Below are 26,968 nucleotides of genomic sequence, written 5' to 3'. Positions count from 1 at the left end.
ACAATGCAACACACACAGAGAGGTCACCTGTCACCGCGATGGAATTGCAACAAAACATTTTATTTTTTATTTATTTTTTCAATTCCATTTTCCATTTTCCATTTTTTTACAGTGCACCTGAACGCAACATGCAAGATACCCGCTGAATAAGTGTCCAAATGTTCATGTCATTCTGGTCAATACTCCACTTCTGTTATAGCATTTCAGTCTGGAAGATGGAATATCTTTCAATAATCTATGATTTAGCTGCTAAATTGTCAAATACAGCCGTCTGCTTGCTACCCAGGCACTTATGTAGGCTATGTAGCTACTAACTTAACCATTAACTATCTGGTGTGCACAACATTGTCAGATTAAACTCTGGCTGACACCCCAAAAACCTACAATCCGCTACAGAAAAATGTATATTGTTTGTTTATTAACTGGCCCCTGGCCTTCTATCATTTCTCAAAAGTGGCCCCTGGGCAAAGCAAGTTGAGTATCCCTGCAGTAGCCTGTGCAGTCCAAACCGCCGCCTGTAACTGAACATGTTTCTCATGTCACTCCCCTCTTCCGGGACCTTCACTGGCTTCCCATCTCGGCACGCATCAAATTCAAGACGCTGGTAGGCTACTGACCTAAGGGGCAGCACACACACCAGACAGCTCCTCTGTAGCTACAAACTATGCTCGGGCTCCAAACCTCTCGCCGGTCTCTCGGCCTCCGCTCCTCCACCAGTGCAGGACGCCTTGCCCCTCCACCGCTACGTTGGCTCAAAGGTTGCTCATCCCGATCGCGACTCTTCTCGTCCCTGGCTGGCTGGCACCACAATGGTGTGGAACGAGCCCCCCCCCCCCCTTCGATCAGGACGGCTGAATCACTGCCCATCAAAGCAAAGACTAAAAACACACCTTTTCAGGGTCCGCCTGCCCTCTCTCTCTATCAATTTCAATTTCAATTAGCTTTATTGCCATGCAAAGACAGTGCTTATATTGCCAAAGCAAACATGAACAATAACAGAAGAAGAATACAATTATAATAAATGTACAATAACAATAACTGTCTGTCTGTCTGTCTGTCTGTCTGTCTGTCTGTCTGTCTGTCTGTCTGTTTGTCTGTCTGTCTGTATCTCTCTCTAAAAACATCTGATTAGCCTACTTTCTACAAGTGCTACTCTATTCCTTCAAAAAGTTGTAGCTGTCAGATTGTGTTGCATAGTTGATTTCTCTATTGTTGACAAAATGTGATATTGTAAGTCGCTTTGGATAAAAGTGTGTGCCAAATGACATAATGTCATGTAATGTAAGGTTTGGTGTTATTGTTTAAACAGTCACTATTGCTGTAGGCTACTCACCGTTGCTCTGTTTTCTTTGATGGAAAAACTCTGGCCTCTCTCGACTGCATCAATGTTGTGTGTTTCCTCTAGACTAGAGGCTAGGCTTGTGGCTCTGTGTTGACTCACTCCTACCGGCTGGGCTCCTAGTCTGATTGGCCTACCCCTCCCCCTCCCTACAGCCCCTCCCCTCCAGTGAAGGTGCCATTCCCTGCCCCCGTGGCTCAGCCCCAGTGCACAAAGCTTGTGACCCCCAGCTGTGTGGAGTGCTCCAATGCGTTTTCAACATGAGCTGCTCCAAAGTGCTGCTGTGGAAGATGTCCTGCATTGTTCCTGTGCTGAAGACACCATGTCCCAGTGGCTCCAAGGACTACAGGCAGTGCGCTGGCTTTGACCTCCCACATCATGAAGAGCCTGGAGAAACTTGTCCTGCTGCTCCGGCCCATGGCCAATTCATTCATTCATTCATTCATTCATTCATTCATTCATTCATTCATTCATTCATTCATTCATTCATTCATTCATTCATTCTTGGACCCCCTCCAGTTCACCTACCACTCCCGACTTGGTGTTGAGCATGCCGTCATCTCCCTGATCAACCGCGCCTAGTACGCCCACCTGGACTGTGTCGGACAGTCACATGTCACACACAAGGCTACTTGTCTGGGAGGAAAAGAATGGGAAAGGACACATGTCTGCTCCAAACGTAGCTGCTCTGCCACCAGCGAATGAAGCATTCATTGAGAATGCTAAGAGGGCCCACTTTCAAGCAATATATTGAAATATCAATGTAAATCTGCCACTAGCATTGCACACTGAGGCATTTGGATGGAAAAAAAGACGCATGCAACAGGTCACTGAGCCCAACCACTCTACCGGAAGATTGCAAACTTGTCCCAGACTACATTTTGCTGATGATCCAGGTGTGGCTGCAACACCCTTTTAACTCCAATAAGTGCAACTGTGGAGTGCCTGGTTTGCCATGCACAATGTTCTGTGCATGTTTCAGGGTAGGACGCTCAAGATCCAAATAGGCTTAACTACCATCAGACCATCAGCAGCAAAATGTGCCCTTCACACCTCCCAGAGTGTATCATCTACTCTGAATCTCTACATGCCAATGGGCAAAGGCTCAATGGATGTTCTTATCCAGCACAACCCCTATAGTCATAAACAGTTGGTTTTGCTGGCACGGCCTAAAAGGCTTAATATTATGTCATGTGGAATGAAATACATTGTACATGACCTCCTTTATGAATATTGGAGAAAACAAATTGGATGCATTTGATTTGAGTATTTTGCATGAAATTCCATAAATCCCTATTTTTCTGGAATTTTGGCAATTAAGAGGTTAATATCTGAAAATGCTCAAGGGTGCTCACCGGGCACCCTCCTGTATTTTGAATAGGCACCCCCAAACTACAAGAATCAGCAGAGAAAAAAACTTTATCCGACGAAGCGAGGTTCAACCCCATGGCTCCTGGACTAACTGGAGAATGTAGAAGAATCAATGTTTTGATCATCGTTTCACTGTTATCTCTCTGCCTACAAATACAGTCTGTTATCTCTCTGCCTACAATACAGATCGTCTGTTATCTCTCTGCCTACAATACAGATAGTCTGTTATCTCTCTGCCTACAATACAGACAGTCTGTTATCTCTCTGCCTACAATACAGATAGTCTGTTATCTCTCTGCCTACAATACAGATAGTCTGTTATCTCTCTGCCTACAATACAGATAGTCTGTTATCTCTCTGCCTACAATACAGACAGTCTGTTATCTCTCTGCCTACAATACAGATAGTCTGTTATCTCTCTGCCTACAATACAGATAGTCTGTTATCTCTCTACCTACAATACAGATAGTCTGTTATCTATCTGCCTACAATACAGATAGACTGTTATCTCTCTGCCTACAATACAGACAGTCTGTTATCTCTCTGCCTACAATACAGTCTGTTATCTCTCTGCCTACAAATACAGATAGTCTGTTATCTCTCTGCCTACAATACAGATAGTCTGTTATCTCTCTGCCTACAATACAGATAGTCTGTTATCTCTCTGCCTACAATACAGATAGTCTGTTATCTCTCTGCCTACAATACAGATAGTCTGTTATCTCTCTGCCTACAATACAGTCTGTTATCTCTCTGCCTACAATACAGTCTGTTATCTCTCTGCCTACAATACAGTCTGTTATCTCTCTGCCTACAATACAGATAGTCTGTTATCTCTCTGCCTACAATACAGATAGTCTGTTATCTCTCTGCCTACAATACAGACAGTCTGTTATCTCTCTGCCTACAATACAGATAGTCTGTTATCTCTCTGCCTACAATACAGATAGTCTGTTATCTCTCTGCCTACAATACAGATAGTCTGTTATCTCTCTGCCTACAATACAGACAGTCTGTTATCTCTCTGCCTACAATACAGATAGTCTGTTATCTCTCTGCCTACAATACAGATAGTCTGTTATCTCTCTACCTACAATACAGATAGTCTGTTATCTATCTGCCTACAATACAGATAGACTGTTATCTCTCTGCCTACAATACAGATAGTCTGTTATCTCTCTGCCTACAATACAGATAGTCTGTTATCTCTCTGCCTACAATACAGATAGTCTGTTATCTCTCTGCCTACAATACAGATAGTCTGTTATCTCTCTGCCTACAATACAGTCTGTTATCTCTCTGCCTACAATACAGTCTGTTATCTCTCTGCCTACAATACAGTCTGTTATCTCTCTGCCTACAATACAGATAGTCTGTTATCTCTCTGCCTACAATACAGATAGTCTGTTATTTCTCTGCCTACAATACAGATAGTCTGTTATCTCTCTGCCTACAATACAGATAGTCTGTTATCTCTCTACCTACAGTACAGATAGTCATGTTATCTCTCTGCCTACAATACAGATAGTCTGTTATCTCTCTGCCTACAATACAGATAGTCTGTTATCTCTCTGCCTACAATACAGATAGTCTGTTATCTCTCTGCCTACAATACAGATAGTCTGTTATTTCTCTGCCTACAATACAGATAGTCTGTTATCTCTCTGCCTACAATACAGATAGTCTGTTATCTCTCTGCCTACAATACTGTAACGTTCTGGTATTCGTCCAAGGAACTGGAGACTTGAAGTTGGTACAGGCTTTTTATTCTTGTCTTCACAATATAGCTCCTAGCAGCTAGCTTCGCTGCTAGCTCTGCAACCACCCGGTCAGCTCGCCCACATGGCCTGACTGACCTCCCGGCCCCCGGCCGCTGGTCCTATATACCCCCTTCCCCCTAGGAACACACCCACACACATTAGTTCCTAGGTGCAATCTAGACACTTCTATTGCACATCACATTACAGGTAATACTTGGATTACCTGAAACGCTACAATACAGTGCATGATGGGACAGAAGGGCTCATGGGCCCTGAGAGCCTCAGTCAGCAGACGCTGCTCCTCACACAGAGAGGCCACCTGACCCACAATGCAACACACACAGAGAGGTCACCTGACACACAATGCAACACACACAGAGAGACCACCTGACACACAATGCAACACACACAGAGAGGTCACCTGACACATAATGCAACACACACAGAGAGGTCACCTGACACACAATGCAACACACACAGAGAGGTCACCTGACACACAATGCAACACACACAGAGAGGCCACCTGACACACAATGCAACACACACAGAGAGGTCACCTGACACACAATGCAACACACACAGAGAGGTCACCTGACCCACAATGCAACACACACAGAGAGGTCACCTGACACACAATGCAACACACACAGAGAGGTCACCTGACACATAATGCAACACACACAGAGAGGTCACCTGACACATAATGCAACACACACAGAGAGGTCACCTGACACATAATGCAACACACACAGAGAGGCCACCTGACACACAATGCAACACACACAGAGAGGCCACCTGACACACAATGCAACACACACAGAGAGGCCACCTGACCCACAATGCAACACACACAGAGAGACCACCTGACACACAATGCAACACAAAAATAGAAATACAATACAAATATAAGTGTAATGTAACTTTGCTTCTTTTCAGATCAGATGACATTAATAACAAATAATACATCAGACCCTCGAGCTACTTCTGCTTTCACTCACATAATGGTCAAAATATAGGAACATACTTCCAGGAAGTATATAGCCTATGTTTGAATGAATAAAATAAAGCTGATACTATTCAATTAGACTATTTAAATATCTTCGGCTTTCAAAGTACATCACAAACGTTCACGAATCTATGAGTTGTTACATAATCTCCTGCACTACACACTCCAGTCCAGTTGGTGGCGGTAATGCACCTCTTAGGTTGGCTTGGCAGCCAAACGCCATAAAACACCAACCTTCACGCAAAGAGCATGGAAGGAAAGAGACGAAACTCCGGCCATTTTTGGAAACAGAATGCGCCTCGCAGTGGTCAGCTGCGGTAGCGCGGGCCCCTATAATCAGCCTCTCTAAACAGTAACTCAACGGGAGAACACTCTAAATTTCGTGGATTCACATCTTTTCTGGGCGTACTGTAAATCTTGATTGAAGTGGTGTAGTGCAGGGATGTAAAACAACAACCATATTGTGGAAACTAAGCAAAATTTTTCTTTTTTTTCTTTTAGTTTTTTCAAGATAAATAGTAAATGCAAAGGACCCGAGGTTAAAACCACGGCAACGCACTTCTGACGGAGTGGACGACAGCCGCATTAGCTATTTATCTTGAAAAAACTAAACAAAGAAAACGAAAAATTTTGCTTAGTTTCCACAATATGGTTGTTGTTTTACATCCCTGCACTACACCACTTCAATCAAGATTTGCAGTACGCCCAGAAAAGATGTGAATCCACGAAATTTAGAGTGTTCTCCCGTTGAGTTACTGTTTAGAGAGGCTGATTATAGGGGCCCGCGCTACCGCAGCTGACCACTGCGAGCCTGTGCGAGGTTCTTTTGGCGCTGTCACGCTTCCAAAAATAAAAAATGGCGGAGGCTGCTGGGCGCTGATGTTGCAATGGGGCAATATGGAGCTTTCAGTTCTTTCCATAAAAGTTCTTTGCTTCACGTCCGTTCTTGAAAGGAGTAGCAGTAGCGTATTATTTCCCGGTTTCCTCGGTACTTCAGAAGTTTAATTTACAAACACAAGATCGTATGTTCGGAGATATGAGCACGAATATATAACGTGGAACCGGGGCCCCATTTAACACTGAGGGGAAGAAGAAGCTCCTCTCTTATGGGACTCAGGTGAATGGTTTAGCTGTGAAGCTAACGAAGTTAGCTGTGAAGCTATTGGAGCTTTGAATGATAACGGTTGTCAGTAAATAGTTCGGGAGGGAACGTTCCTGTCACTGTGTGAAAATGAAAATATCTAAAGTCCAGAAGCTGAGAGCGGTGGTGAAGCAGCGCCTAACTGCGGCTGTTGAAGAGATATTTGGATTGTTTGAAAGAATGATAGCAGAGTACGAAGAGGAGGCTACTCGTTCAAGAGAGGAGATCGACCGGCAAGGAAAACTGCTGGACGCTTTGCGGTTACACAGAGAAGTCTTGCCTCCAGACCTCCAGCAGCTGTTGGTCATTAAAGAAGAGGCTCCCACTGAGCAGCAGGAGTGGATCTGCAGTCTGGACCAGGAGGACCAAGAGCGCCCACACATTAAAGAGGAACAAGAGGAACTCTGGATCCATCAGGAGGGAGAGCAGCTTCAGGAGAACCGAGACCCCCCACACATTAAAGAGGAAGAGGAGGAACTCTGGATCCTTCAGGAGGGAGAGCAGCTTCAGGAGAACCAAGACCCCCCACACATTAAAGAGGAAGAGGAGGAACTCTGGATCCGTCATGAGGGAGAGCAGCTTCAAGGGCTGGAGGAGGCCCATATCACCAAGTTCTCAGTCACTCCTGTCCCTGTGAAGAGTGAAGATGATGAAGAGAAACCTCAGTCCCCACAGCTTCATCAAAGCCACACTGAGGAGAACAGAGAGGCAGAGGCTCTAGCCAGCAGCTCAACTGAACCGATGAAAACAGAAGATGGTGGAGAAGACTGTGGAGCATCAGAACCATCCAGGAACTTAGATCCAGCTACTGCAGCTAGTAGTTTACAACCAGCTAGGGATGACAAGACTTCAGACTCTGCTGAACCTGAGACTGAAGACCGTGATGAAGAATGGATGGAAACTAGTGAACCTCAATCAGGTTTAGACTCTCAGAGAAACAGTGAAGTTCTTGGGAAGAAACGCTTGAGTCGTTCAGTTTGTAGTCAAAGTTTTGGTAATGCAGCAAACTTGGAGAAACACATGATAATCCACACAGGTGAGAAACAATTTAATTGCTCAGTATGTGGTAAAGGTTTTGGTCATAAAGGAAACTTCAAGTCACACATGGTAGTCCACACAGGAGATAAACAATTTCATTGCTCAGTCTGTGGTAAAGGTTTTGGTCAAAAAGGACACTTGAAGTCACACATGACAGTCCACACAGGAGATAAACAATTTCATTGCTCAGTCTGTGGTAAAGGTTTTGGCCGTAAATCAAGCTTGAAGACACACATGATAAATAATTACAGTGAGGATGCGACAGTGATGATGTCATATAATTACAGTCCAGGTGAACATGCAGTAGGCTGATACAACAAACCTCTTTACACGTCATCAAGAAGCAGACAATCATCACTGATGGCATCACTGATGACATCACATCATTAGGTAGGCTATTTAAAAAACCCGCATGGGTGCTCTTTACATTCCCTGAAAGTTTCAGCCCGATCGCACGTAGAATGGCATAGCTGTGGCCGAGGTTCTCAGTTCCCAGTGTTTTAATTTAGCCTTAATAGTAGCCTATATGAATTTGGTGTATGACTCCCCTCATATAGGCTATTTTGGCAGGAAGAATCCTACACCAATAAAACAATGTGTTAACTAAAACTAAGGGAACATAACTAGACAACACAAAGCACATGAGACAAACGAGGGAATCACACAGCCGTAACGATACAGTAGCCCAGTGATACTCAACTTGCGGCCCGCGGGCCACATGCATGTCCACATGTGTGGCCCGCGATGGAATTGCAACAAAACATTTTATTTTTTATTTATTTTTTCAATTCCATTTTCCATTTTCCATTTTTTTACAGTGCACCTGAACGCAACATGCAATTCTGGTCAATAGCCTACTCCACTTCTGTTATAGCATTTCAGTCTGGAAGATGGAATATCTTTCAATAATCTATGATTTAGCTGCTAAATTGTCAAATACAGCCGTCTGCTTGCTACCTAGGCACTTATGTATGTAGCTACTAACTTAACCTAACTATTAACTATCTGGTGTGCACAACATTGTCAGATTAAACTTTGGCTGACACCCCAAAAACCTACAATCCGCTACAGAAAAATGTATATTGTTTGTTTATTAACTGGCCCCTGGCCTTCTATCATTTCTCAAAAGTGGCCCCTGGGCAAAGCAAGTTGAGTATCCCTGCAGTAGCCTGTGCAGTCCAAACCGCCGCCTGTAACTGAACATGTTTCTCATGTCACTCCCCTCTTCCGGGACCTTCACTGGCTTCCCATCTCGGCACGCATCAAATTCAAGACGCTGGTACTGACCTACAGGGCAGCACACACACCAGACAGCTCCTCTGTAGCTACAAACTATGCTCGGGCTCCAAACCTCTCGCCGGTCTCTCGGCCTCCGCTCAGGACGCCTCGCCCCTCCACCGCTACGTTGGCTCAAAGGTTGCTCATCCCGATCGCGACTCTTCTCGACCCTGGCTGGCTGGCACCACAATGGTGTGGAACGAGCCCCCCCCCCCCCCCCCTTCGATCAGGACGGCTGAATCACTGCCCATCAAAGCAAAGACTAAAAACACACCTTTTCAGGCTCCACCTGCCCTCTCTATCAATTTCAATTAGCTTTATTGGCATGCAAAGACAGTGCTTATATTGCCAAAGCAAACATGAACAATAACAGAAGAAGAATACAATTATAATAAATGTACAATAACAATAACTGTCTGTCTGTCTGTCTGTTTGTCTGTCTGTCTGTATCTCTCTCTAAAAACATCTGATTAGCCTACTTTCTACAAGTGCTACTCTATTCCTTCAAAAAGTTGTAGCTGTCAGATTGTGTTGCATAGTTGATTTCTCTATTGTTGACAAAATGTGATATTGTAAGTCGCTTTGGATAAAAGTGTGTGCCAAATGACATAATGTCATGTAATGTAAGGTTTGGTGTTATTGTTTAAACAGTCACTATTGCTGTAGGCTACTCACCGTTGCTCTGTTTTCTTTGATGGAAAAACTCTGGCCTCTCTCGACTGCATCAATGTTGTGTGTTTCCTCTAGACTAGAGGCTAGGCTTGTGGCTCTGTGTTGACTCACTCCTACCGGCTGGGCTCCTAGTCTGATTGGCCTACCCCTCCCCCTCCCTACAGCCCCTCCCCTCCAGTGAAGGTGCCATTCCCTGCCCCCGTGGCTCAGCCCCAGTGCACAAAGCTTGTGACCCCCAGCTGTGTGGAGTGCTCCAATGCGTTTTCAACATGAGCTGCTCCAAAGTGCTGCTGTGGAAGATGTCCTGCATTGTTCCTGTGCTGAAGACACCATGTCCCACTGGCTCCAAGGACTACAGGCAGCGCGCTGGCTTTGACCTCCCACATCATGAAGAGCCTGGAGAAACTTGTCCTGCTGCTCCGGCCCATGGTCAATTCATTCATTCATTCATTCATTCATTCATTCTTGGACCCCCTCCAGTTCACCTACCACTCCCGACTTGGTGTTGAGCATGCCGTCATCTCCCTGATCAACCGCGCCTAGTACGTCCACCTGGACTGTGTCGGACAGTCACATGTCACACACAAGGCTACTTGTCTGGGAGGAAAAGAATGGGAAAGGACACATGTCTGCTCCAAACGTAGCTGCTCTGCCACCAGCGAATGAAGCATTCATTGAGAATGCTAAGAGGGCCCACTTTCAAGCAATATATTGAAATATCAATGTACATCTGCCACTAGCATTGAACACTTAGGCATTTGGATGGAAAAAAAGACGCATGCAACAGGTCACTGAGCCCAACCACTCTACCGGAAGATTGCAAACTTGTCCCAGACTACATTTTGCTGATGATCAGGTGTGGCTGCAAAACCCTTTTAACTCCAATAAGTGCAACTGTGGAGTGCCTGGTTTGCCATGCACAATGTTCTGTGCATGTTTCAGGGTAGGACGCTCAAGATCCAAATAGGCTTAACTACCATCAGACCATCAGCAGCAAAATGTGCCCTTCACACCTCCCAGAGTGTATCATCTACTCTGAATCTCTACATTCCAAGGCTCAATGGATGTTCTCATCCAGCACAACCCCTATAGTCATAAACAGTTGGTTTTGCTGGCACGGCCTAAAAGGCTTAATATTATGTCATGTGGAATGAAATACATTGTACATTACCTCCTTTATGAATATTGGAGAAAACAAATTGGATGCATTTGATTTGAGTATTTTGCATGAAATTCCATAAATCCCTATTTTTCTGGAATTTTGGCAATTAAGAGGTTAATATCTGAAAATGCTCAAGGGTGCTCACCGGGCACCCTCCTGTATTTTGAATAGGTACCCCCAAACTACAAGAATCAGCAGAGAAAAAAACTTTATCCGACGAAGCGAGGTTCAACCCCATGGCTCCTGGACTAACTGGAGAATGTAGAAGAATCAATGTTTTGATCATCGTTTCACTGTTATCTCTCTGCCTACAAATACAGTCTGTTATCTCTCTGCCTACAATACAGATCGTCTGTTATCTCTCTGCCTACAATACAGATAGTCTGTTATCTCTCTGCCTACAATACAGACAGTCTGTTATCTCTCTGCCTACAATACAGATAGTCTGTTATCTCTCTGCCTACAATACAGATAGTCTGTTATCTCTCTGCCTACAATACAGATAGTCTGTTATCTCTCTGCCTACAATACAGACAGTCTGTTATCTCTCTGCCTACAATACAGATAGTCTGTTATCTCTCTGCCTACAATACAGATAGTCTGTTATCTCTCTACCTACAATACAGATAGTCTGTTATCTATCTGCCTACAATACAGATAGACTGTTATCTCTCTGCCTACAATACAGATAGTCTGTTATCTCTCTGCCTACAATACAGATAGTCTGTTATCTCTCTGCCTACAATACAGATAGTCTGTTATCTCTCTGCCTACAATACAGATAGTCTGTTATCTCTCTGCCTACAATACAGTCTGTTATCTCTCTGCCTACAATACAGTCTGTTATCTATCTGCCTACAATACAGTCTGTTATCTCTCTGCCTACAATACAGATAGTCTGTTATCTCTCTGCCTACAATACAGATAGTCTGTTATCTCTCTGCCTACAATACAGATAGTCTGTTATCTCTCTGCCTACAATACAGTCTGTTATCTCTCTGCCTACAATACAGATAGTCTGTTATCTCTCTGCCTACAATACAGATAGTCTGTTATCTCTCTGCCTACAATACAGATAGTCTGTTATCTCTCTGCCTACAATACAGACAGTCTGTTATCTCTCTGCCTACAATACAGATAGTCTGTTATCTCTCTGCCTACAATACAGATAGTCTGTTATCTCTCTGCCTACAATACAGATAGTCTGTTATCTCTCTGCCTACAATACAGACAGTCTGTTATCTCTCTGCCTACAATACAGATAGTCTGTTATCTCTCTGCCTACAATACAGATAGTCTGTTATCTCTCTGCCTACAATACAGTCTGTTATCTCTCTGCCTACAATACAGTCTGTTATCTCTCTGCCTACAATACAGTCTGTTATCTCTCTGCCTACAATACAGATAGTCTGTTATCTCTCTGCCTACAATACAGTCTGTTATCTCTCTGCCTACAATACAGTCTGTTATCTCTCTGCCTACAATACAGATAGTCTGTTATCTCTCTACCTACAATACAGATAGTCTGTTATCTCTCTGCCTACAATACAGATAGTCTGTTATCTCTCTACCTACAATACAGATAGTCATGTTATCTCTCTGCCTACAATACAGATAGTCTGTTATCTCTCTGCCTACAATACAGATAGTCTGTTATCTCTCTGCCTACAATACAGATAGTCTGTTATTTCTCTGCCTACAATACAGATAGTCTGTTATCTCTCTGCCTACAATACAGATAGTCTGTTATCTCTCTGCCTACAATACTGTAACGTTCTGGTATTCGTCCAAGGAACTGGAGACTTGAAGTTGGTACAGGCTTTTTATTCTTGTCTTCACAATATAGCTCCTAGCAGCTAGCTTCGCTGCTAGCTCTGCAACCACCCGGTCAGCTCGCCCACATGGCCTGACTGACCTCCCGGCCCCCGGCCGCTGGTCCTATATACCCCCTTCCCCCTAGGAACACACCCACACACATTAGTTCCTAGGTGCAATCTAGACACTTCTATTGCACATCACATTACAGGTAATACTTGGATTACCTGAAACGCTACATTTCCCCCACCCAACTTTAATGTCGCTTCCACGCGACATGCACAACCCACACACATCCCCCTGTACCAAAACACACCCAACACAACAATTTTCCCATCACCACATCAAATTCTAATTCCCCAACAAACAGTCTTTTCTTTTCAGCACCCCCGTCATAATGTCCAGTTTTCATTAGGTACTCCGTAATGTCTAGTTTTCCATTAGGTACCCCCATAATGTCTAGTTTCCCATTAGGCACTCCATAATGTCTAGTTTTCCCATTATTTCCTTTCTTTTTCACACATTTAAATTCAACCCACATTTCCCATTCAACAATAACCCCCACATTTCAATTAAACACAAGCCCCCACATTTTCCTTAACTTTTCTTTTAAACCCCATTTCCATCCCCCCCTTTTCCCAGCTTCTGTCCCACCTGAAGCACTCTTTTCTGTCCCCCCTTTTGTTTGTTCCAGTAGCCAAATGCACGAACGAGCACCGGATCGACATCCTCGTCCTCCGGTCTCCACTCGCGCCCGTCGACTCTCCAGATGACCCTGGCGTCGTCCTCCCGGCCTCGCACTCGCTCGTTTTTCTGTCCCCCTCCTCCAGGGTTGAGGACAGCAGAGCGAACACCACCGGCGTCGATCTTCCCCTCGGCTCTCCGCTCGTTTTTCCGTCCCCCTCCTCCAGGGTTGAGGACAGCAGAGCGAACACCACCGGCGTCGATCTTCCCCTCGGCTCTCCGCAGTGCAACGTTAGGGGGTGTATAGCGGTTAGGCTGGGCCGGTTCCCCCGGCGGTAACCCCCTTCGCTCACTCGGAGACACGAGCGTCGCTCTCCCGACTGTAACAACGCTGCAGACGATGTCCCTCTCTTCCCTCTGGCTGTTCCCCTGCAGCACCGTTCTCCTATCCGTCGCAACGTTCTCTTCTCCCCGGCTGCTCACACTCTCCCCAGCCCGTGTCTCACCTCCGGCCTCCACACTCCCAGTGCAGTCCCTGGCCAAGTGCTCCGGTGACTGGCAAGTCCAGCAGAGTCTCACCTGCCCGCCGCCTGCACGTCTCTCTTCTCCCGCTGCCCTCCGGTCCCCGACAGCCTTTTGACACTCTCTAGCCAGGTGTCCAATCTCGCCGCATGCCCAGCAGGCTCCCTGCTGTCCATGTCGTTGTCCCGCATACCCGGTCCGACTCCCGGGACCGCCTCGGCACCACCTCGTTACGTGGCCCGGCTCACCGCAGGTCCAACACAGTCTCTTCCGTGGCTCCTCCGGCCGCTCTCCCCGCTGCATTACCTCCGCGCTCATCAAGTCCACCCGCTGCATGACTTCCCGCAGCGCCCGCATCACCTCTACTGCCCAGGCAGGAGTCTCTTCCACCAGCCGTCCGACCTCTCTCAACACACGGGCCTCCATGCCCGCCAGCATCGAGCTGATCCCCGCCGTCAGCTCTCCTTTCCTCCCGTTCACCGATGGCCATTCTCCGCGCACCATCGCACGTGGTCTTAGCGGCTAGCAGTTAGCAGTTAGCACCCCTGGTAGCTAACTTACTAGCGCTAGATCTAGAGCCCAAAAACCGCACCACCCAGTCTCTTTTGCCGTTCCTTCTCACCCTCTCTCATCTCGGCCGAATCAGAGGCGTTACCGCTTTACTTGCTGACACCAATGTAACGTTCTGGTATTCGTCCAAGGAACTGGAGACTTGAAGTTGGTACAGGCTTTTTATTCTTGTCTTCACAATATAGCTCCTAGCAGCTAGCTTCGCTGCTAGCTCTGCAACCACCCGGTCAGCTCGCCCACATGGCCTGACTGACCTCCCGGCCCCCGGCCGCTGGTCCTATATACCCCCTTCCCCCTAGGAACACACCCACACACAATAGTTCCTAGCTGCAATCTAGACACTTCTATTGCACATCACATTACAGGTAATACTTGGATTACCTGAAACGCTACAATACAGTGCATGATGGGACAGAAGGGCTCATGGGCCCTGAGAGCCTCAGTCAGCAGACGCTGCTCCTCACACAGAGAGGCCACCTGACCCACAATGCAACACACACAGAGAGGTCACCTGACACATAATGCAACACACACAGAGAGACCACCTGGCACACAATGCAACACACACAGAGAGGCCACCTGACACATAATGCAACACACACAGAGAGGCCACCTGACCCACAATGCAACACACACACAGAGAGGTCACCTGACACATAATGCAACACACACAGAGAGGTCACCTGACACACAATGCAACACACACAGAGAGGCCACCTGACACACAATGCAACACACACAGAGAGACCACCTGGCACACAATGCAACACACACAGAGAGGCCACCTGACACACAATGCAACACACACAGAGAGACCACCTGACACACAATGCAACACACACAGAGAGGTCACCTGACACATAATGCAACACACACAGAGAGGTCACCTGACACACAATGCAACACACACAGAGAGGTCACCTGACACACAATGCAACACACACAGAGAGGCCACCTGACACACAATGCAACACACACAGAGAGGCCACCTGACACACAATGCAACACACAGAGAGAGGCCACCTGACCCACAATGCAACACACACAGAGAGGTCACCTGACACACAATGCAACACACACAGAGAGGCCACCTGACCCATAATGCAACACACACAGAGAGGTCACCTGACACACAATGCAACACACACAGAGAGGTCACCTGACACACAATGCAACACACACAGAGAGGCGACCTGACACACAATGCAACACACACAGAGAGGTCACCTGACACACAATGCAACACACAGAGAGGCCACCTGACCCATAATGCAACACACACAGAGAGGTCACCTGACACACAATGCAACACACACAGAGAGGTCACCTGACCCACAATGCAACACACACAGAGAGGTCACCTGACACACAATGCAACACACACAGAGAGGTCACCTGACACATAATGCAACACACACAGAGAGGCCACCTGACACATAATGCAACACACACAGAGAGGTCACCTGACACACAATGCAACACACACAGAGAGGTCACCTGACCCACAATGCAACACACACAGAGAGGTCACCTGACACACAATGCAACACACACAGAGAGACCACCTGACACACAATGCAACACACACACAGAGAGGCCACCTGACACATAATGCAACACACACAGAGAGGCTACCTGACACACAATGCAACACACACAGAGAGGTCACCTGACACACAATGCAACACACACAGAGAGACCACCTGACACACAATGCAACACACACAGAGAGGTCACCTGACACACAATGCAACACACACAGAGAGGTCACCTGACACATAATGCAACACACACAGAGAGGTCACCTGACACATAATGCAACACACACAGAGAGGCCACCTGACACACAATGCAACACACACAGAGAGGCCACCTGACACACAATGCAACACACACAGAGAGGCCACCTGACCCACAATGCAACACACACAGAGAGACCACCTGACACACAATGCAACACAAAAATAGAAATACAATACAAATATAAGTGTAATGTAACTTTGCTTCTTTTCAGATCAGATGACATTAATAACAAATAATACATCATCAGACCCTCGAGCTACTTCTGCTTTCACTCACATAATGGTCAAAATATAGGAACATACTTCCAGGAAGTATATAGCCTATGTTTGAATGCATAAAATAAAGCTGATACTATTCAATTAGACTATTTAAATATCTTCGCCTTTCAAAGTACATCACAAACGTTCACGAATCTATGAGTTGTTTCATAATCTCCTGCACTACACACTCCAGTCCAGTTGGTGGCGGTAATGCACCTCTTAGGTTGGCTTGGCAGCCAAACGCCATAAAACACCAACCTTCACGCAAAGAGCATGGAAGGAAAGAGACGAAACTCCGGCCATTTTTGGAAACAGAATGCGCCTCGCAGTGGTCAGCTGCGGTAGCGCGGGCCCCTATAATCAGCCTCTCTAAACAGTAACTCAACGGGAGAACACTCTAAATTTCGTGGATTCACATCTTTTCTGGGCGTACTGTAAATCTTGATTGAAGTGGTGTAGTGCAGGGATGTAAAACAACAACCATATTGTGGAAACTAAGCAAAATTTTTCGTTTTTTTCTTTTAGTTTTTTCAAGATAAATAGTAAATGCAAAGGACCCGAGGTTAAAACCACGGCAACGCACTTCTGACGGAGTGGACGACAGCCGCATTGGCTATTTATCTTGAAAAAACTAAACAAAGAAAACGAAAAATGTTGCTTAGTTTCCACAATATGGTTGTTGTTTTACATCCCTGCACTACACCACTTCAATCAAGATTTACAGTACGCCCAGAAAAGATGTGAATCCACGAAATTTAGAGTGTTCTCCCGTTGAGTTACTGTTTAGAGAGGCTGATTATAGGGGCCCGCGCTAGCTGACCACTGCGAGCCTGTGCGAGGTTCTTTTGGCGCTGTCACGCTTCCAAAAATAAAAAATGGCGGAGGCTGCTGGGCGCTGATGTTGCAATGGGGCAATATGGAGCTTTCAGTTCTTTCCATAAAAGTTCTTTGCTTCACGTCCGTTCTTGAAAGGAGTAGCAGTAGCGTATTATTTCCCGGTTATATCCTCGGTACTTCAGAAGTTTAATTTACAAACACAAGATCGTATGTTCGGAGATATGAGCACGAATATATAACGTGGAACCGGGGCCCCATTTAACACTGAGGGGAAGAAGAAGCTCCTCTCTTATGGGACTCAGGTGAATGGTTTAGCTGTGAAGCTAACGAAGTTAGCTGTGAAGCTATTGGAGCTTTGAATGATAACGGTTGTCAGTAAATAGTTCAGGAGGGAACGTTCCTGTCACTGTGTGAAAATGAAAATATCTAAAGTCCAGAAGCTGAGAGCGGTGGTGAAGCAGCGCCTAACTGCGGCTGTTGAAGAGATATTTGGACTGTTTGAAAGAATGATAGCAGAGTACGAAGAGGAGGCTACTCGTTCAAGAGAGGAGATCGACCGACAAGGAAAACTGCTGGACGCTTTGCGGTTACACAGAGAAGTCTTGCCTCCAGACCTCCAGCAGCTGTTGGTCATTAAAGAAGAGGCTCCCACTGAGCAGCAGGAGTGGATCTGCAGTCTGGACCAGGAGGACCAAGAGCGCCCACACATTAAAGAGGAACTCTGGATCCATCAGGAGGGAGAGCAGCTTCAGGAGAACCGAGACCCCCCACACATTAAAGAGGAAGAGGAGGAACTCTGGATCCTTCACGAGGGAGAGCAGCTTCAGGAGAACCAAGACCCCCCACACATTAAAGAGGAAGAGGAGGAACTCTGGATCCGTCACGAGGGAGAGCAGCTTCACGGGCTGGAGGAGGCCCATATCACCAAGTTCTCAGTCACTCCTGTCCCTGTGAAGAGTGAAGATGATGAAGAGAAACCTCAGTCCCCACAGCTTCATCAAAGCCAAACTGAGGAGAACAGAGAGGCAGAGGCTCTAGCCAGCAGCTCAACTGAACCGATGAAAACAGAAGATGGTGGAGAAGACTGTGGAGCATCAGAACCATCCAGGAACTTAGATCCAGCTACTGCAGCTAGTAGTTTACAACCAGCCAGGGATGACAAGACTTCAGACTCTGCTGAACCTGAGACTGAAGACGGTGATGAAGAATGGATGGAAACTAGTGAACCTCAATCAGGTTTAGACTCTCAGAGAAACAGTGAAGTTCTTGGGAAGAAACGCTTGAGTCGTTCAGTTTGTAGTCAAAGTTTTGGTAATGCAGCAAACTTGGAGAAACACATGATAATCCACACAGGTGAGAAACAATTTAATTGCTCAGTATGTGGTAAAGGTTTTGGTCATAAAGGACACTTCAAGTCACACATGATAGTCCATACAGGAGATAAACAATTTCATTGCTCAGTCTGTGGTAAAGGTTTTGGTCGTAAAGGACACTTGAAGTCACACATGACAGTCCACACAGGAGATAAACAATTTCATTGCTCAGTCTGTGGTAAAGGTTTTGGTCATAAAGGACACTTGAAGTCACACATGACAGTCCACACAGGAGATAAACAATTTCATTGCTCAGTCTGTGGTAAAGGTTTTGGTCAAAAATCAAGCTTGAAGACACACATGACAGTCCACACAGGAGATAAACAATTTCATTGCTCAGTCTGTGGTAAAGGTTTTGGTCGTAAAGGAGACTTAAAGTCACACATGACAGTCCACACAGGAGATAAACAATTTCATTGCTCAGTCTGTGGTAAAGGTTTTGGCCGTAAATACAGCTTGAAGACACACATGATACTCCACACAGGTGAGACACAAATTAATTGCTCAGTCTGTGGTAAAGGCTTTGGCCGTAAATCAAACTTGAAGACACACATGATACTCCACACAGGAGAGAAACAATTTATTTGCTCAGTCTGTGGTAAAGGTTTTGCTCTTAAAGCAAACTTGAAGACACACATGATAGTCCACACAGGAGATAAACAATTTAATTGCTCACTCTGTGGTAAAGGTTTTGGTCATAAAGGATCCTTGAAAACACACATGATAATCCACACAGGAGAGTAAACATTGAATTGCTATCTGTGGTGGAGGGGGGATTTGAGTTGTTTATATGCATACGCGTGTGTGTGTGTGTGTGTGTGTGTGTGTGTGTGTGTGTGTGTGTGTGTACACGTACGCGTGTTTGCCCCACTGCCCTGGCCATACTTGACTTACTTTATCATTCTGCTCTGAGATATATGATCTAACTCAGCTTATAGGAATCACCATTGGATTTCATGTTCTCTGATTGGTTAACCCTCACAGGATGCAGCATTGTCACATTTGAATTAGGGATGGGCATCGAATTTCGAATTTTCGAATAATCGTTGTTATTATCAAGGTCGACTTTTATTATTGAAATTCGAAATTCGATTTTTTTTTTTTTTTTTTTTTTTTTTTTTGGTGAAATGTTGCATTGTCTCCCCTGATTCTAAGTATAGTCGAATCGCTTGGTTTGAGCAAATAAAACAATTTTTATAAGCATTTTAAGCAAGGTTTATGGAAAAATGAATGGCGGATGAAATCCCATGAAGAGGGAGAGGGGGTGACTTTGGCACCCCTTTGGCACTCAGACCTGAGCCTACTAAATATTTAATGAACCACTCATGATTGTCAAAACTGTTTTTTATTTTCGAAAATGTCAATGGCTGGGTTTCCCAAAAGCTTCTTTGCGCTAAGAAGCTAATTCAACCCTTCTTAAGGCCCCCTTAAGAAGCAAACGCGTTTCCCAATTGCTTCTTTACGAAGGCATGCGTTTCCCAAAAGCTTCTTAGCGCTAAGAAGCTTCTTTGACCCTTCTTAAGGCTCCCGTAAGAAGCCAACGAAGCCAACGCGTTTCCCGATTGCTTCTTAGCCTAAAATTATCTTCCAATTATCCTCCGTTAAGAAGGCTGCGTTTCCCAAAAGCTTCTTAGCGCTAAGATGATCTTTCGTTAAGAAGGTTTTGTAAGAAGGGTCTGGAGCCTTCTTAACACCTTCTTAATGACAAAACACTGGCAGATCCAGCCGCATCAGGCAAAAGGAGATACTTGTGTCCACTGTTCCTCTTGTGTTTTTCCCTTTTTCCTTTCTTTCATGCACCCTTTAGTGTTTAAAATTGGGGAACACTTGAAAAACTCCCCTGTATGTATGGTTACTTGTGTTTTAAATGTTTTACCGTAGGCTATATTTCTCTAATCAGAATGGATTCCTTTTATAATGTTGTGGATTTATATAGCACCTTTCACAGAACCCAAGGTCGCTTAAATTCTGTAGTGTTTCTCTGTTTTGTTGTATGCTGTCTATATAAAGCAATTTGAACTGCAGTCCATGTCTGAAATAAATAATGTTTAATAAAGTTTAACATGACCATGATTAGGTGTTAACAGTGTTTCTCAACCACTGAGTCGTGGCCCACTGCTGGGCTCAGAGTGCCATCAAGTGAGCCGCTCCAGTTAAGATGCTTCTTAAGAGCCTTCTATTTTTTTTATTTTTCTCGACTGTTAAGAAGGCGTTTGGGAAACACTTCTTTGGAGCCTTCTTAACTCCTTAAGAAGCTTCTTAACTCCTTAAGAAGCTTCTTAACTCTTAAGAAGCTTCTTTGTTGGGAAACTCAGCCAATGTCATGTAACATGTTCTTTACTTCAGTGGTGCAATGCTTGTTTGAGCTAAAAATCCACAGCAGAAGCTTTTTATATTACCTAATTAAGAAAGCTGTAGACTTAGAATCAGGGGAGACAATGCAACTCACAAAAAAAAAAAACATTTTTAATTTTTTTTACATTTTTATTTTTATTTTCGAATTTCGATTAAAAGTCGACTTTGGCCAGCGAATTTCGAATAGTGTTTTTGCTAGAAATGCCCATCCCTAATTTGAATGTATAAAGCCATCTTAGACATGTTACCCTGCTACATCTGCTCCAAGTTGATGGCGGTACACAACTCCTACAGACTCAGATCCAGCACTTGGCTTGGTTTTAAGGTGCCAAGTTGAAGTGTGAGGACCGAGGCTGGAAAAAGGAGTGTGTTATTTTGGCCCTTGGTCCTGGAACGACCTGCAAGTTCCACTTCAACTGGATCCTCTTCTGTCTTTGTCTAGTTTCAAACAAAAGCTCAGTGAGCTCCTCGCCATTAGCTGCTCCTGTAGAAATGTGTCATTTAGAACCCGTTATCTTCTGTCATGTGCTTTTGTGTTTGTTTCAATGTTTTCTCTGTTTTCATTGTTTTCCATGTTGTGAGTATTGTCTTTGTCATGCCCTGACGTGTCATTGTTGCTGCCTTCTTGGCCAGGTCAGCATTGTAAAAGAGATTTCTATCTCAGTTGCTTTTTATCTGGTTAAATAAACGTGAAATAAATCAATAAAAGTTTTCCTAGTGTCTGAATTCTCAACTGTTAATTTGATTCACTATGGTTTCAATTCGACAACAATCCTTCTAATTTGCCCCCAGCTTACTTCCTGTTGCAGTGTTTGCTGGTACAATAACGCTTAGTTAGGTTCCAGATTTAGTGAAAACATAACGTGTTTGATCGTTCCCCATCACTACAACACCAAACGCAGCTAACGAGTCACATCAAAGCAAAACCAAGAGCTAAGATACATGTTTGTGTGTATATTATAAGATGTATATAACCTAGTAGTGTAGAATAGAATAAGAATAGAACTTTAATTGCCACATGACCAGTATTTGTTTTCTGTACATACAGGATGTAAAAATAGACACTGCATCATAAGTGCTTCACAATAAAGTGCATCCAGACAAAACCAATAACAGTGCAATTACAGCAAACAACAACCAATTAACAAAACCATTGACGAGACACACTTAGAGCCACATACAGTAGACACACTGCAGTAAGTCCTTGTGGTTAATGGAGGGAGTTGAGTTTTCTCATTGCTGTGGGAAAGAAGCTGTTTTTAAAACGGCTGGATTTTGTGGCAAGTGACCTGAGACGCCTCCCAGAGGGGAGGGTGTGGAATAGCTGCTTTGCAGGATGGGAGAGGTCAGAGATGATCTTTTATGGCCATTTTGAAACACGCTGGTGGTAAATGGATTGGATTGAGGGGAGGGCAGGACTGGTGATCTTGGAGGCCTTAGACACGATGCGTTGTCATTTCCTCTGTCATGTAGTTAATGATGAATATGAAGTGCTGTCCCTATGAAGAAATCACAAATAACCAAAATATTAAAAGTCTTGTTGTTTAGTTGTTAATTGTGCCTATAATCAATTTCTGAATACAGGATAATGAGAGGAAAATGAACCGACCCAATATGTCCTCATCCCAAACAAATGAACCCACATTTTCTAGGTGAGGTGACCCTCTAGTCTACTCTGGTGGACAACAGGGGGCAAAGCAGTTTGGCCTGTTTGATCCTGACCAGACACAGCAGTCAGACCTCCTGCCAGCAGTCAGAGCTTCACATGAGAAAGTGGACTATGCAAGAAGAAGTTAGTAATAAAGGAGGTTACAAGCTGTGCTGCTGACCTAAGTTATGAGGGCTGTAAAACACATTTTTATGGAGAAAAAACTGGTAATTTATTTGGATAGTCCGCCTACACTACAGAGAGTCTACCTAGAATTCAGTAGCGTAGGGTAGTCATGACGGGCCCCAGTGCAAGCAATTTTGACAGGGCCCCCTAGTAGGCTACACACTACTTACGAAATACACACACACACACACACACAACTAGGCATAGGCCAGTGATCTCAGGGTAGATCCCAAAATGTTTTTTGGATCATGATTGTAACTCTGTAGTAACCTGACTCCACCAGATGGGGCGGTATTGAGTTAACTCTGTAGTAACCTGACTCCGCCAGATGGGGCGGTATTGAGTTAACTCTGTAGTAACCTGACTCCGCCAGATGGGGCGGTATTGAGTTAACTCTGTAGTGCCATTGTCCCACATTCAGTCAGTGAATGTTTTTTGCAAACGGACAATTTAAATACATGAAGAAATGCTGTTTTCATTGATTATTATTGCTTATCATTGAAATGATAAACAGCATGTCATTTATGGTCATGTCTACCCACACTTAGTAGTTATGAAGTATAGATTGAAAAAGTGTCAAAGTAGATCTGAAGTGTAAAAATGTTGGGCACCCCTGGCATAGGCTATAATACATTTTACCAACTTGTGTTGGATTTGACAGTTAAATGAGTTACTTAGGGCCTATAAGCATAATTTAGGATATAGGAGGGACCAGGATGTTGGTAAACAAACGACTTCCACAGACTGCTGTTGGTTTGAAACAGCAGTTCATGGTGAAACCATGCCCTCTTTGAACTGTAACTACTCCATACTTTAAGCTAGACACTCCATTTAAATGTTAAACAACTGATGAGCTTAATTCAGCTTTAAAATGTCTTTTGTACTATTTGAGAAATCACAGTTTAGGCTTTAGACCTTTTTCAGCTGGGGACTAGGGCTGCAACTATCGATAGTCTGTTATCTCTCTGCCTACAATACAGATAGTCTGTTATCTCTCTGCCTACAATACAGATAGACTGTTATCTCTCTGCCTACAATACAGACAGTCTGTTATCTCTCTACCTACAATACAGATAGTCTGTTATCTCTCTGCCTACAATACAGATAGTCTGTTATCTCTCTGCCTACAATACAGACAGTCTGTTATCTCTCTGCCTACAATATTACAGATAGTCTGTTATCTCTCTGCCTACAATACAGATAGTCTGTTATCTCTCTGTCTACAATACAGATAGTCTGTTATCTCTCTGCCTACAATACAGATAGTCTGTTATCTCTCTACCTACAATACAGATAGTCTGTTATCTCTCTGCCTACAATACAGATAGTCTGTTATCTCTCTGCCTACAATTCAGACAGTCTGTTATCTCTCTACCTACAATACAAATAGTCTGTTATCTCTCTGCCTACAATACAGATAGTCTGTTATCTCTGCCTACAATACAGATAGTCTGTTATCTCTCTGCCTACAATACAGATAGTCTGTTATCTCTCTGCCTACAATACAGATAGTCTGTTATCTCTCTGCCTACAATACAGATAGTCTGTTATCTCTCTGCCTACAATACAGATAGTCTGTTATCTCTCTGCCTACAATACAGACAGTCTGTTATCTCTCTGCCTACAATACAGTGCATGATGGGACAGAAGGGCTCATGGGCCCTGAGAGCCTCAGTCAGCAGACCCTGCTCCTCACACAGAGAGGTCACCTGACCCACAATGCAACACACACAGAGAGACCACCTGACACACAATGCAACACACACAGAGAGGTCACCTGACACACAATGCAACACACACAGAGAGGTCACCTGACACACAATGCAACACACACAGAGAGGTCACCTGACCCACAATGCAACACACACAGAGAGGTCACCTGACACACAATGCAACACACACAGAGAGGTCACCTGACACACAATGCAACACACACAGAGAGGTCACCTGACACACAATGCAACACACACAGAGAGGCCACCTGACACACAATGCAACACACACAGAACGGCCACCTGACACACAATGCAACACACACAGAGAGGTCACCTGACACACAATGCAACACACAAAGAGAGGTCACCTGACACATAATGCAACACACACAGAGAGGTCACCTGACACACAATGCAACACACACAGAGAGGCCACCTGACACACAATGCAACACACACAGAAAGGCCACCTGACACACAATGCAACACACACACAGAGAGGTCACCTGACACACAATGCAACACACACAGAGAGGTCACCTGACCCACAATGCAACACACACAGAGAGGCCACCTGACCCACAATGCAACACACACAGAGAGACCACCTGACACACAATGCAACACACACAGAGAGGCCACCTGACCCACAATGCAACACACACACACACAGAGAGACCACCTGACACACAATGCAACACACACAGAGAGGCCACCTGACACACAATGCAACACACACAGAGAGGTCACCTGACCCACAATGCAACACACACACAGAGAGGTCACCTGACACACAATGCAACACAAAAATAGAAATACAATACAAATATAAGTGTAATGTAACTTTGCTTCTTTTCAGATCAGATGACTTTAATAACAAATAATACATCAGACCCTCGAACTACTTCTGCTTTCACTCACATAATGGTCAAAATGTAGGAACATACTTCCAGGAAGTATATAGCCTATGTTTGAATGCATAAAATAAAGCTGATACTATTCAATTAGACTATTTAAATATCTTCGGCTTTCAAAGTACATCACAAACGTTCACGAATCTATGAGTTGTTTCATAATCTCCTGCACTACACACTCCAGTCCAGTTGGTGGCGGTAATGCACCTCTTAAGTTGGCTTGGCAGCCAAACGCCATAAAAGGGCTAGAAAATGGCGTCGGAGAGTGAGAGTCAGAGCGAGAGCGAAATTGAATATGATCAGGATAAAAGGGGAATTGAGAATAAACGTAAAAGTTTGTCGAGTGTTTCAAGTGGTACAAGTCAGTCAGTGAAGAAAGTGAGGAAAGGGTTAGGTTCGGATAGTGAGTGTAGTCGAGCAGTGAGGAAGAAGCAGGAGTTTGTAGTGGGGATGAGGGTGGTTTCATCGAAAGAGGATGGTATATTTAGTGATCAACATAAAGTAGGGGAGTTTGTGGAGAGGGTACTTGGGCAGGTAAGGTCAGTTAGAGTAGCAAGAAGTGGATTAGTTATAATTGAGTGTGTTTCAAAAGAGCAGAGAGACAAAGCTGTAAAGGAAATAAAGTCGTGTAGAAATAGGGCTACTGGAGGTGAACGTGCTAGTGCAGCTATTGTAACATGTTTTGTACTTGGATCTGAGGTAAGGAAGAAGGGTGTGGTGAGTGGTGTGCCTCTGTCGGTAGAGACTGAGTTGTTTGAAAGTGTGGAGGGTGTGCTGGAGGCAAAGAGATTGACACGATATCATGAGGGGGAAAGGGAGGAGAGTTTGTCTGTGTGTTTGACTTTTGATGGAGAGTTGCCTGAGAGAGTGTATGTGGATTATTGTTGTTATAGGGTAAGGCCGTTTGAAAGAGCACCGCTGAGATGTTATTGCTGTCAAGAGTATGGTCATGTTGCTGCTGTGTGTAGAGGGGTCCGGAGATGTGGGAGATGTGGGGGAAAGGAGTGTGAGAGAGACAGGTGTTTAGAGGAAGACAAGGCAAAGTGCCTACACTGTGATGGTGATCATCATGCGGGTTCAAAGCAATGCCCAAGGAGAGTAAATGAGGTGAAAGTGAATCAGATTAGGGTAAAAGAGAAGGGTATGTCATATGCTGAAGCTGTTAAAAGAGTGGAGAATGAGAGTGATAAAATGGAAGAAATTGAAAAGGAATCAGAGAAGAAACAGAAGGGAGTTGAACAAATCATTTGTGTGGATAAAAAAGGTTTTTTGACATTTATGGCCATGGTGATTAATTGTACAGAGCAGATCAAGGGAAAAAAGGAAAAGATTAAGATGATGATGGATGCAGCTAGAAGGTTTTTGAATGTTGTTGACATTTCCGGAGAGGAGATCGAGAAGGCGCTGAGGGATGAGTTCCCGGCGACTGAGTCGTAGAATGGATATAATATATCGTGAATGGGAGCACTATGGGTGGATATATGATAAGCACTGTAAATAGATTCCACTAAAAAGAAGA

At 44.6% G+C, this 26,968-nt stretch overlaps 1 protein-coding gene across 1 annotated transcript in view; it reads right to left on the bottom strand.

Annotated features, from left to right (window-relative positions):
* The window catches only part of LOC310788564 (DNA (cytosine-5)-methyltransferase 3B-like), a gene marked incomplete at both ends in the record, with an annotated part of 66,851 nt that overhangs the window by 33,456 nt on the left and 6,427 nt on the right, over positions 1-26,968 (bottom strand). The window contains 2 exons of the mRNA XM_083650097.1: positions 4,694-4,789; positions 14,740-14,835. Coding sequence (XP_083506223.1) covers positions 4,694-4,789; positions 14,740-14,835 — 192 coding nt within the window. The remainder of the gene's footprint in view (positions 1-4,693; positions 4,790-14,739; positions 14,836-26,968) is intronic.

This window comes from Poromitra crassiceps (genome assembly GCF_964638095.1).
Source record: "Poromitra crassiceps genome assembly, chromosome: 13".
In the NCBI taxonomy this organism is placed as follows: Eukaryota; Metazoa; Chordata; class Actinopteri; order Beryciformes; family Melamphaidae; genus Poromitra; species Poromitra crassiceps.
Note: the sequence above shows the minus strand (reverse complement) of the source record. Positions and strands in the feature narration are given on the sequence as shown.